Source organism: Apteryx rowi, unplaced genomic scaffold (genome assembly GCF_003343035.1).
Source record: "Apteryx rowi isolate R43461 unplaced genomic scaffold, aptRow1 scaffold_763, whole genome shotgun sequence".
Taxonomy (NCBI): Eukaryota; Metazoa; Chordata; class Aves; order Apterygiformes; family Apterygidae; genus Apteryx; species Apteryx rowi.
In genome coordinates this window covers 84554-97809 of record NW_020451053.1, presented here as the reverse complement: position 1 = coordinate 97809, position 13256 = coordinate 84554, and the positions used below count along the sequence as shown (strand labels likewise).

The window sequence follows — 13256 nt, the reverse complement described above, 5'->3', positions numbered from 1 at the left end:
CTTGACATTTGGCACAATTGCTTTTTATGGATTACTCAGCTAAAGATTTGGAGCTGCTGAATTGTAGCAAATTGTCTGCAGTCTGAAAACATTACTCTTCCATCTATTTAACCTGCATGTAATACTTCTTTTTCTACCTGACTAGTATATGAGGTGTTTTCTCTCTTTAGATCTACACTATCTAAAAATTCCCAACAAAATTTAAAGCAACAGGTGTTATTTTCTGATTAAAATCATTGCAGAAAAAGTTACTGGACAGTCATAAAAACTTTTATCTTTGAATAGAACCATTTGGAAAGATCTGTGTCTATGCTTACATACTACAGACCTTAGCAGTATTGCTACATTTAGGCTAATATAAAGCATTCTGTCACATCAGTGCATCTCTACAGATCCTAGTTTCTTCTTCAGAATCTCATCTTTCAATAAAAGAGAAAAAAAACCCCACACAGTCTCTAGCTGTTCTACTCACAAAGAAATCCTAAAAAAATATAAACCTAGAGTAACCGTTGAAGGTATAGCTGTGAGTCTGCAGAGAGTCTGAAGCAGCAACAGGTGAGCTGATCCCATATAGCTGCATAGATGTTGAATGCCTCATGACCATAATTTAAGTACCTACCCCCAACCAGTTCCCAGACTATACCAAAGCATGTCTCTTGCCATGCTAACCTGAAGCAGTGGGATGGATGTATATGCGGGAAGAAGGTTTGTTAGGCATGAGCATAGAAATCCCTTCCACCAGGCTGTACAGAACAGCAGTGGGTCATGTCTACAGTTACTCTGCTCCCTGGCATCCTTGAGAGCAGTCACTGAAGGATCCAGGTCTTTCCTACTGATTTCTTATCAGACACAGAGAAAGAGAATATTCTGTTTTCTATATCCATAATGGACAAAATGGGAAACCATAGGTATAGACTGCCAGAAAGGAGTTTTGGGGAAGCATCCTAACAGTAATCCCAGTAATCTCTTGGGAAGGCTCTGGATCCTCCATTAAAGAAGGCATCTCCTGGGATGGAGAGGTGGATGAGATGAACTCTCTTCCAGCCCTGTTTCTTACAATTAGGAAATCCTCTCTGCAATCGTCTATCATGGACTCATTAATCCCTGCATGCACAGTGCAGTGGAACAGCATATACCCTCTGTTGTCTTTAGCTATAGTCACAGAAGGGGAAATAGATTTTGGTCTAATTATCTTGATGTTAGTGTTGTGAAAGTTTCCATAACATGCAATAAAGCCTGTTTTGCTGGGGGCCAGATGCTCCTTTGTCCTTACTGAAGTGGAGTAGAATCCAGCTTGAGCCGAGCACAGGAGAAAAAAGAGGGGAACAATGCCTCTGCAATGTGGTTTTGCAAAACTACCACAGAATTGCTGCTTCTTAAATCCTGGGGGACTGTACTGGAGCAGTGTAATATTGTATATTCATCACAGGCAGAGCATAAGAAGCTAGATAAACAGCAGACACAAAGCTTCTAGGAGGGACAGACCAGGGACTATTTGTGGTAGCTGTAGTGTTCTGGGGTTCTGGGCCCACGGTTATTGTTACTGGTGTCAACAGGAGAGCACCAAGGGAAGCACAGTAGCATGAAAGCCATGTTTGCTGACAGGGAAAGTACCTGCTGAACTCTGTACCATGAGGTTTCATCTTTTCTGCTGTGCTTGGACATAGAGTCATTCATGCGACTCACATGTGGCTCCTTAATTCATTCAGGGTTTTCTTGTATTACGGCTAGTTCTTTCTTAAAAGGAAGGTATTTCATATCCAATGGATTTGGGACCTTTTTAAATCTTGTGATGTTTTCTAAGAGTGTAGTGGGCCCTGCTCTAGGATTTTCCACATGACAAATGAATCCAAAATATTACCATTTATTTAGAAAAACTAACAGAATCATTGCTTAATTCATATGGACAAGCAAACACCTCTTCTGCTGGGCTGCTTTACTAAGAATAACAAATTGGCTAATGTTTTTAAAGTATCAGAAGAGAAACTTCAGGTGTTATTTACCTGCAAAGAGGTTCTACAAGGTCCTTGTCAAGAAAATCATGATCTTTCTTTACTGCAGCAATATCAATGGGAAACTGGGAATCTATAAAAGGAGACACAATATTAAGACAAGTGCTTGCTATTCAGCTGAAAATACATTGTCTACATCTAAAATGCTTTGCAACTGTTTAGTCACTGAAATGCAGTATGACCCCTTTTACTCGGGCCTGATTCCCTTCCATATCTGTGCCATATCTGTGACCCTTTCAGTTACTGCATTTTTTTCTTTTGGAAGTTGAACATCTTGTGCACCAAAGAGACAGCAACATCATGTCACTTTTGCTTTAATAAGATATTAAATTATTAGCTGTTCTTTCTACTGTCTAGAACAAAAGAATGAGATCAGAAAATTACCAGCACACTTTCACTATCCACATGGGCAACAAAGTTCTCTGTTCCCATCACTGTGACTTAATGAATTATTTGCTATACAGACTTTTCCCATGAAGCAGAAATGTTTTGAGCTTTTTGTTTTTAATACAACCCCCAACAACAATGATTTCAAAAAAAGTGTTACTCAAATAAGAGACACAAAGAAATGAGCTCACTTAAAGCCAGATTAGCGTGCTGGAAGCTGACATTTGCAGTGACAAGTGAGGCGACTGCCACACATGAGTGGGCTCCAGGGCAGTGGGAGGGATTTCAGTGTTGCGGCTGCCCCCCAGGTTGCTCTGCAATGCTCAGGTGCCGCAGCAGGAAATGGGGATGCAAGAACTGCGGCCACCATCTTGGGACACCAGGGCTTACCGTTTACATAACAGATGCCTGCAAAAGCGACCTTGTGTTCAGAGACGCAGACTGCCTAGAGTGCACATTGACTGCAAGGGAGCTGTGGGAGCACAGCACCTGCGAGCCCGGAGGGAGACAGTTAGTAAGCCTTGCTGGAGCTCAGCAGGCTGTTGGGAGCCTCGGATGAAGCCCAGGCATCGTGCTCCCTGACACTTTCGGGTCCCCAAGGGTGGATCGACAATGCCTGCATTGGCTCTCCACAGAACTGGCTCCGATCTGCAAGGTTTCGTGGCTATTGCTCCCTGCCAGCGTAGCTGTGCTGCCTCCAGACCCACGCTGACCCTGGAAGCAGCCCAGCGGGTTTGGCAGAGCTGCACATAGGCTAATAAGCCCTAGCGGGCCTGAGCTGGCTGTATATCTCTGGCAGAGATAATCTGCAGTGTGGAAAAATGAGGATCAGCTACAGTTTCCCTCTCAGCACTGAGCTGAGAGGAGTAGAAAAAAACAGTCTCAGTCCCCAAACTGCTCCTGAATGCAGCAGCAGGGTAAGCAGCCCCTGCTTATCTGAGCATGACTTTTCAACCACTCACTCCAGAAACAACAAAGCAGGGGAAATGGCTGGAGGGAAGAATCCATACTTGTTCCCAGAACTGAAAATTTTGGGACAGTGATTTGACACCCATTTGCTTTGAGCTAACACCAAAATATTTGCTTTTCTTGCTTTGCAGTGAGAGGAGAACGAATGAAAGCACAGCTCAAATGATTCACTTCTAATATCTTTGCAGAGTATTAATATTTTCAATCTTATTTTAGACACAGTTCAGGAGATTTTAAAAAAGAGACCTATGTATTTGGATTTTTTGTATTTGTTTTTGCTAATTGTTGAGGTTTACACAAACTATGTCCCCCTGCTTTCTTCCACAGCTGTRAGGACTAGAGTCTTACTTTTCCTTAGGCATTCATGTGACTCCGGCAGCTGAGGCTTTGTGAAAGCAGCCCACCATTGCAATACTTTCAGTCAAATGTAGTGCTGCCAGACTGTAAGCTCTCCTGGCAAGGACACAATGCACTTTCAGTACTTCAGAAATAGGAGAAAAACCTACTTACCTTCATAGAACTGAGCATATTGGGGAAATCCAGCTGCACGTAACCAGTCACACGCTTCCTTTGCTTCGATTTCTGAGGAGAAAGAGAAGAGCAAAAAGTTCACACTTTGTCATTTTGCATTAGAAGCTCTTTTAATTGCAAGGAAACAGCAGAGACTTGGTAATAGCTGTTAGCTACTTAAAAGCACTGTCATCATTCAGCAGCAATTGTCGATAGCATCAGGAAACAAAATATACATCCCTCAAAGAAACCCACTTGTCTCTGGGGGACGCTGGGTTGTCCAGCTGTTTGGTGACTGAGACAAAATGATAACCATCTCCACGTGGAAGGAGAACTGCTTAGCCAGGCTGAGGCCCTGTGTCCTGTCCTTCCCCAGAACCTTACTGAAAGGACTTTGCACAGTGGAAGCTGTTAGGACGAAGTGAGGAGGTAGCAGGGTGGAAATGGGAAGACAGAGGACATGCACTGTGTTTTCTCCTGCTCCAACATTTCTTGGAGAGAATAATCAGTACAGACATAGAGGGATATCATCTTTACGCTGTCCCCAAAGAGGACTGGAAGCCAGTGAAAGCTCAGCCAGGAATACCCCTGTGTAGGTATAATGCTACTGAAGGGACAACTGTGAAGGTAGGATGCCCTTCCCTCCCTTTAGCTACTTAAGGCAGTTATCTGGACTCCCTCTACAGTCAAAGGAGAGACAGTTACCACCACAGGGTGATTCATTTCACCTTAAGATATCTGGAATAGGTGGGATAAATCACATACTGAAAATGCTTTTCTCTTGTGACTGCTAACAAAGAAAGGATAAACAGCTACAGGTATGTCTATGCAGCTAACTAAAATACAGACAAGCAGTAGCTTCAAGCACTGGACCACAGATCACTCACTGTTTTTAAATGTTAGTCCACTTTCAAGCCTGTTTTGGGCTGTTTCATCTATCTCTCCACAAGACAAATCTTTCCCTGAGAAGGCCAGTACTAAGCAGTGGGGCGATGAACCAATCTGCATCACCTTGTCCCTGGCTCGCCGTGATTTATAAGTATAGGTGTAGTTTATGCTGGACAAGATTTCTACTTTTAAACAGTCTTCACTGAGTAAGATGTCTCCTACTCCAATAGAAGAGGTGGGGGAATCATCAGCTGGACAAGAAAATAGTCCCTCCTTATTTTGGGGTTGGCAGGTGAGAATGGGGAAAGGAAGAAAATCTTGTCCCACAGGGGGGCTACATGAGACCCTGCTCCCAAAGATTTTTGCATAGGAGAGGCAGATCGAGCCTGTTCAAATACTAATCAGCAGTAAATAAATGGCAGCTACATAAAAACAGAGAATAAATTTTCAGGTCTCTCCAGTGAAACAGACTTTGTGCATTTCTACAGTCACACACATGGTTAGTCCCCTGAATGCTGAGATGACCTATGTGTGTTGACAGTGGGGTCACTCAATTTTTACCAAGCTCCATGGGCTAATTCTACAGAGACTCGAAGGCAATGCATCAAGCCCAGCGCTGCCCGGCCAGGCCGGCACCCACATTGCCTTCATGATGGGGACTCGTGGGTTGTAGCTGCTCCCAGGGTGACTGGAAGAACAATGAAAAATAGAGATCATCCACAAAAACATGGATTGTTGGTGAAATCAGGACAACATCACAACATTTCCATGCTGTCCAAGTATAGATTAGGGTCTGCCTTTTGAAGAGTCCTAATTTACATGATTAAAGCCAAAATGTGCATGTGCATTTCTTATATTTGCAAAATCTGCATGTATATCAGCTAAGGAATAGAGTTTGTATGTGCTGAAGAAAGCAGACATTTAAGTTCCTTATTATTCAACCTGAATGAACCAATGAAAGGTTTTGGCACGTTTGTAATTGTAAAATCTAGGCAGCCATAATACAAAACCCTAAACATAGAACAAGCAATGGAACTAGGAAAAGACAAACAGACTCGCTTGCTCTTCTGCATGTTCTGCCTTGTATGCAAAAATCCCAGCTGTAAATTTGTTATGCTAAAATGCATTTTTAGAGATATGAGATGCTGGCATGAATTCTCCCCCATGTAATTCCATTCAGATCACTCATTATTCCCTAATGACTTTACCCACTGAAGCTCACTATAAAGCCTGCTTTGAATATACCCTACAGTATGTGACCCATACACCTTTCTGCCCCTCTGAATACTGAATCACACCAGCAAATTTTGTTACAGAAATAAAAATTCAGAATATAGGTCTACTTATCAAAAGCACAATTTCCCAAAGACAATTAGACAGCCAGTAACAGCTCGGTGATGGCTACAATCATTAGCAGTGCTGAAAAGGATTTACCACCAGGTCTTCATTTGCTCTGACATTACTTCATGCCAAGGCCAAAAAAGGAGTATGAAAGTACATTCAGTTCTTAACACCGCACAAAAGAATGAGCAGCTTACATAAAACGTGGCTCTAACTACTACACATCTGTGTGCTGAAAGCACATCTCTATTATGTTCCAGTGAGACTGAATATTTTTATTAAATGCTTGCAAAAAAGACAAGTCTTTGTACTTTTGCTTTTGCTTAATTCAATCTCATGAAACACAGATGAATTGATCCTRTTTCAAAATGTAATTTACAACTCATAACAGCTGTGCATTCTAGCTTCATCTGGCCTGGAAGCACAACTAACAGAGGCTGTGGGTGATGGAGAATGCTACTACTTAATGCTCTTATATGCTTATCATATTTCAGTGTGTTTTTCAGTTGGCTGCTCAAATCAGAGATTGCTAAGAAATCTTCCTGAAGCCCAAGTGAGACCTAAAAATCTCAGCTTGCAATGGGTGAATAATTGCAAGGAACAACTAAGGAAGTAAATCTCACCCCTTTTTTGCTGTTGTTGTTCAAAGACTGTTCATAACATACTACAACTCTCTTAAGCTTATCCATTACTCAAAATGATTGTCAGACTAACTCTGGCTTCAAATCTTTGGCTCTAGCTCATACATGAAGGCATCTATTGCGAGTATTCTCATTTTCTGAACTATCACCTAAAACAAACAGATTCAGCCTCAAACAAGATTTGCTAAATCAGCCACTGGGACACTGGATCTCAGACATGTATCAGTGGGACAATTTCTCTCCCTTCTCTCTATTTTCTTTTTGGTCTTTTTAAGAGGACAGCAGAAGGATAGAAATATAATGTGCTATTGACTCAGCCCAAAATATGATTTTGCTCATAGCAGTCTGTTTCTACTGGTTAAAGGCACCYGTTCCAGCTATTATGGGCACAACCAAGTATTTACTCCTCAGCAGAGATGGAAGGTGATTTCTGCTATCTCACTCTGGGCATGTAAGCCAAGTTATAGTTCAGAATGCAATACATTTTTTTTCATTACTGGATATTTTAATGCTTAAAGTATAATTTTAGATGCTTAATTTAACATTCGCCTTCAGTGTATATACTGGATACTGTATATATACTGTATATAACACAGGTGTAAGAACCAGCCTACAGCAGCTGCACTATCGTCATGAGGCAAGCAGGCTACTGGGGACAACCAAAGTTAGGACCAAAAAAGAGGAAGGAATCTCTGGGACTGCAAGAATAAAAACTCACAACCCATCCATGAGAGCAAATTGTATTTCCAAAAGGCATTAAAGGTTCAGGAGATTGTGGGTGCTTTTTAGAAATAAAGCCAGTAGCTTGTCTCAGTTTCTGTAGGGACTGGATTCTTTCCAAAGGTTTGTTTCTCCTCAAGAAAACCTACTCATGTGAGAATATTGAACTTTTCAACACTGTAGGGCTATTCCTGAAGGGAAAAAGCAGGTGAGTTACATGAATTGCAATCTGCAATACAAAAAGGTGTGCCTGCTGCCTCCTTGAGAAGAAAGTACTGCAGAAGTCAGGCAGAAAATCTTAGGAGAACAACTGGAAGTGACCGACTGAGGAAAAACTCACCCTGGGACCTGTCTATTTTTTAAGCTGAGAAACCAGGCATTCCAGGACACAGTCCTGCAAAAACATGTAAAGCTGCTTGTGTTTGCAGATGGCTCCCCAGAACAGAGAGGGCCTGTCATGCTGAGAAGAGTGATGTGAGAGAGGAAATGGCTCCCTGTTTTGAGTTTTATAGCTGGCAGGAGCTAGAGCTTCTCCCAGATGCATGCTTCCCCCCTGCCCACCTATTGGCAGTGTCCGCCTCTGAGACAGCTTCTCCAGACTCTTGTTTAGGGCATCTGGGAAGGCGAAATTCTGGTGTGGCCTGACCAAAAGGCTGCTGACCCTCGTGTATCTGATGACTGGCTCATGTGTAGGCACTGCTAGCCTGCTCTATTGTCTGAAAAAAGTCATGGATAATTTACTTAGCTGCTTTCCACTTGCTCGAGCAGCAGTTAATGATAATCATTAATTATTAAGGCTAGATAATAACTCAGTTGCAAATATTGACAAGTGTCAGTATGTCTAACGGCACTGGAGTTCTCAGGGATTTTTCAGTTTTTAGTTGAAATAATCATGTGGCTTGACAGGAAACAAGTTTCTCTTTTCCACTTCCCTTCTCCACCAGTAACAGGTTCTTACTGAGGCTCATATCCTCAAAAGTCCTTCAGCAACATTTCTGAGGAGATCAGGGGTACTTCATGGTCACCTGCACCCCTGTCATGTATCAGCTTTTGCCAGGAGGTACGTACAAAGCTACCTATGCACAGATGTTTCTTTAGAGCTATGGAGCTACCTCAGGTCTTGCCTCCAAGGCCCCCAAGAAGTTCCCTGCTTGCTTCACCAGAACTTTTCGGTGCACATGTACAAGCAGGAACCTCAAACTTTGTCACCTCTTTAATCAGCCAAATCACTGGATTTTTTTCCTACAGCACTGTTTCTCAGTCTTTCCTCTTGAAGTTGTCACTCTGTATATTAAATTAAATGCTTATCAGAGACACTGTTGCTGTAGCCCAAGTATGTATCGCACAGTAGAGATTGAAATGCAAATCTCTGATCCTACACTTTTTATTTAAGAAAGTTAAGTAGATTAAAATAAGGAGGGAGAGATTCACCCAGCAAACTTCACAGGTGGTCAGAGTACAGCTGGAATATGTCTTCAAGTCCGTGCTTAACATTAAGCAGGTTTGAATTTGTCTCCCACATGTCAAGTGAGCACTCTGGATATGCTGGGGCTGGAGTGGAGAGGGCTGCTCACAGTCTTACTTTCTCATTACTTTTTCTGATTCTTCACAAACTGCTTCAGTGGTGCCCAGCACCAGAGGAAGATTCACATTTTAAGATCCCAAGTGGGATCTGTGACTACAGCAGCAAGCTTTTTGACACCCTGGGCATATTTTGGTGAACCCATTTTTTAGCTACAGAGAATGCTTGGTTTACCTTCTGATCAGATCCCTTTCCCAGTCCACTTTACCACTTGTGCTGGTGGTGGATTAGCAAGCCGATCCCTGTCATCCAGGGGTCCTGTTTAGTCCACATAAACTGCATTTTAATGAGCGCATTCTCTGAAACAAAGAAAACTAAACCACTGGGACAGTCCTTCTTCACATGAAAGGAAGCAGCAGAACTGTCTAAGAAGTTGTTTTGGGGGATATTATTCTGTCAAGAAAAATTCATATAAGTAAATTCATTTTCTAGCACAGGACCATATCACTGTCCATGAATATCATGGACACATATCACTGTAAGATCTAGTTACTACCGTCTTTTCCCTTTTTCTGTCTAGACATTGTAACTCTTATCTTGTTTCTGCCTTTCCAGTCTTTCTTGTTCTGTCTCTTCTATCTTCTGTTTTGTTGATTCTACTTTTTTCTACTATAACTTTATTTAAGATTCAGATGTCCCTTTGCACAATGAAGTGAAAGAAATAACAGCTAGAATAAATAAGGTACATAATTACCTCATCTATTGCATTTATGTCAATTTTATGTTTGATAACCTTTATTCTTCATCTTTCTGTAACAAATGGCTGTGTATGCTCTCCTTTATATCCCCAATATATTGCACACCATTTAAATCTAATTTTACTAGATTTAAGATAAAATATCTGGGAGTGTTAGTGAAAATGATTAATCAAGTCATTGGAAAGGACTATTTTCCTGTGCAGCCAGGCCAGTAAGCTCTGATGGCAGATACAAGCTGGTCTATTAGGCAGAACAGGATTCACTTTAMCAAGTGTTACTTGGAAGTAGAGTAATAACTTGGTTGCAGTTCATAGGGTTTGGACTTGGTTAGTTTGGTGCTATGCTTTACATTAACTTTTGATCCTTGTCTTACTCTCTCCTTCAAGAGGAGGAAAATTGTTGGGAGGACAGAGTTTGCACTGCAGCTTCCAGAACAATATCTACCTTGCGTTTTAAGGTCAGTTTGGAGATTCAGCTTGACCTTGGGTTTAATAACACCCTTTACTCTCAGGAGCCCATGTGGACCTCTGTTAAGGGTGAACCAGAGAGCACTTCTGAGAAGGAAACCTTGACAATATCTTGTACCTGAGACACACTCAAGGCAGCTGCATGCATGTGTGGGTGAGCTTCAGTCTTGCCTAGACAATCTTTGTGTTTGTCCTATAGTCCTGTCATGCCACCAACAAGCCATGTCACCACCCTGACGTGTTTCTACAGGAGCCTTAGTGAGGGCAGATAGGGTTTGTAGGAAAGCTGAGTTCAGGCTGCAGTTGTATTAAAACAGGTCCAGGAAGTTCCAGCTTGTTCTTGCAGCCCTGGTACCAGTCTAAGATATTTTAGTGTCCCCCCCATTATCCTCCTACTCCTACATCTCATACTCTTCAAGATATTTATCCATGTAACTATTATTCTTATTTTACAGATGATGATCTAAAGCACAGAGGCCCAGACAGAAAATTTTTTAAAAGTGCATAGGAAGGTTAGAGACAACGTTGGCAGGAACTAGGTGCCTGACTCATTTAGCTGCCTATAAAAATATGACTATGTCACTCCTCAAGTACTAATACCCTTAGAAATCTGGTGTAGAGAGACCAATGCCAAATTTCTGAAGCTCTTAGACACCTAAACTATCACTCCGTTGTCACCCAGACATTACCTAACCCTAAAGGTTGATGGGTTTCCTTCGAATGGCTTTGCAAAGCTACTTCAGAGCTAAGAAATGAACCCTTCTATAGGGTTTAGGTGCTAAACTGTAATGAATAGGAACATATTTATAAATATGTGAACAGGTGGCATTCCAAGGTCATGTAAGAAATTCACAGCAAAACAGAGCCTCACACCTATAGCTTGCAAGGCGTAGATTAGAACCCCAAGTACTAGATTATCCACTCTCTGCACTACTGCAGGCAGTATGCTGTAGATCATGGAAAAATATAAAGTTTCTCATGTTCCCTATGGGAAATGTCCCATGCAATTTAATAGATACAAGTTTCTGCAACATTTTCAGTTGCATTATACCCACCAGAATTATTTAAAAGGGAAAATTCTTGAATTTTATTTATAAGATGGTATAAATTTTTGTGCAAAGGATACTAGTGTCTCTGAAATTATTTAGACTTTTAGCATAATTTCCACAGAACTCCATTTAAACGAAAGCTTTTAGATAGAACTCTAATGGTTTACTTTACTTCCTTCTATTCTGTAGGACTTTTCCTGAATAACTCCAATAATAACACAAAGGTAACTATGCAGTGCACCCATAAAATTTCCATTTATAGTACAGGTCTATCATAGATAAAATAAAACATAAGCATACAACAAATTTATATTATTTTACTATACTATGGTGCATACTCTTCAATAAATCCAGATAATAAGGTTTTCAAAGGTGGGATTTCATTGGAATTATTTTATACCATGCTGTATAATTACTATTAGAGACAGGGTTATGTTTTGCAAGCAAAAAACAAATAAAGCTGTCAAAGCATTATTTTAATAGACCTTAAGCTTTTGCAGAATACTGTGGTACCAGTAATAATACAATAAAATATGGACCTTTTAAACTACTGTGGCTGAAAATAATTCAAACAACAATAGAAAAAAGATCTTTTCAAGCTCATGAGCAGTTTCTTTATATGTAGCTCTTTCCACTTCATGTATAATAGTCAGATGATATCCATTCATGCTTTTGATTTCTTAGAGAGGTTGCAAGTGAGAATCAAGATTATTTATGGACATGAAAAAAATCTCATATGGTGAGAGATGAAAAAATTCGGACTGTTTACCTTGGAGACCAGATGAATAAGGAAGGGTTATGATAAAAGGATGCAAAATAATGGGTAATATAAAAATAGGAAATTGGAAATGCCTATTCTCTCTGCCTTGCAGCACACGGACAGGGAGATTAATGAAAAAGGAGGAATGAAAAAGAAAGAAAGCAATCTGAACTGGTAAAGAAAATATGTTTTTTACACAATCTATAAAATTCATTGCCAAAGGACAGTGGGATCAGGAGATGAGTGGGCTTAAAACTGAGCTGGAGTTTTATCTGACTACTTGGTGCTAACACCATAGATTTGGAAAAGGATGCATCATTGTCCAGAGTGGGAGAACAGAAACCAAACTACTGACAGTGTTAAGAGATTTTTTTTTCTTCTGATTTCATAAATCCTTATACAGCTTTTCCTCTTGAGCAACTGATGTCTCCAGCGCTCAGACATAATCTGGGACTATATAAAATACTTTTTTGACCCCCTATGACAATTCTTTTGTTTCTTATGGTAACCAAATTCTCCACAGTCCAGCTGGGACACTTCTGCTCATCAGTCTTTTATCTTGAGCTTGGCTGCATCTCCCAAGACAAAAGATGTGTTCTTTCGGCCAGGAGTTAGGAACTTTACTCCCCTTTGGGTGAAGGGATTATGCTTAATTCTTTTCCTAAATTAATGGGATACTGGTAAAACTGCTAGACCTGAGATTTATAGCAGGTTCACCAGGCATGAAACTCTACGGATCTGGGAATACTGTGTCTATATCTAGATCTCATCAGCGCAAGGAACATAGCACAATGTTTTCACTCATGCTAACATGAAGGAAGCTGCACAAATAGCACAACAGGAAAAACACTGACAGTTTGCAGTGTAGAAAAGATCTTTGTATAATGCGCTACACGACTCTTTAAATTAAGAGGTGACTTGCAGGGGCTATTAAAGCAGGAAGCAGAACAAGCCAGCAGGGACACAGGCATACACAAAGACCTCAGGAACAAGAAATAACCTGAGGGAGTCCCATTCAGTGTAATTACCCTCCCTTCCAGGCAGACATCAGTGCCTTTAAGAGTCTTTAGTCTTAAATCGATTCCCCAGGGAATTCTCCCATGATGTGGATTTCTAAGTAGACTTGCTGTGCTGAGATACTGGGGTGGGATGCTCAGCACAGTCAGGCACCTAAGTACTGTGGGAATGTAATGAGACTTGGACAGTAAGTTCTCTTAATATTTGAAAGTCTT

General features: G+C 41.0%; 1 protein-coding gene across 1 annotated transcript in view; it reads right to left on the bottom strand.

Annotated features, from left to right (window-relative positions):
• Window positions 1–13256, bottom strand: part of LOC112976759 (stAR-related lipid transfer protein 13-like) — a 123257-nt gene that overhangs the window by 32663 nt on the left and 77338 nt on the right. Inside the window, exons 2-3 of the mRNA XM_026088324.1 lie at window positions 3879–3950; window positions 2004–2085 (exon numbers count right to left, since the gene is read on the bottom strand). Of these exons, the coding sequence (XP_025944109.1) occupies window positions 2004–2085; window positions 3879–3950 (154 nt within the window). The remainder of the gene's footprint in view (window positions 1–2003; window positions 2086–3878; window positions 3951–13256) is intronic.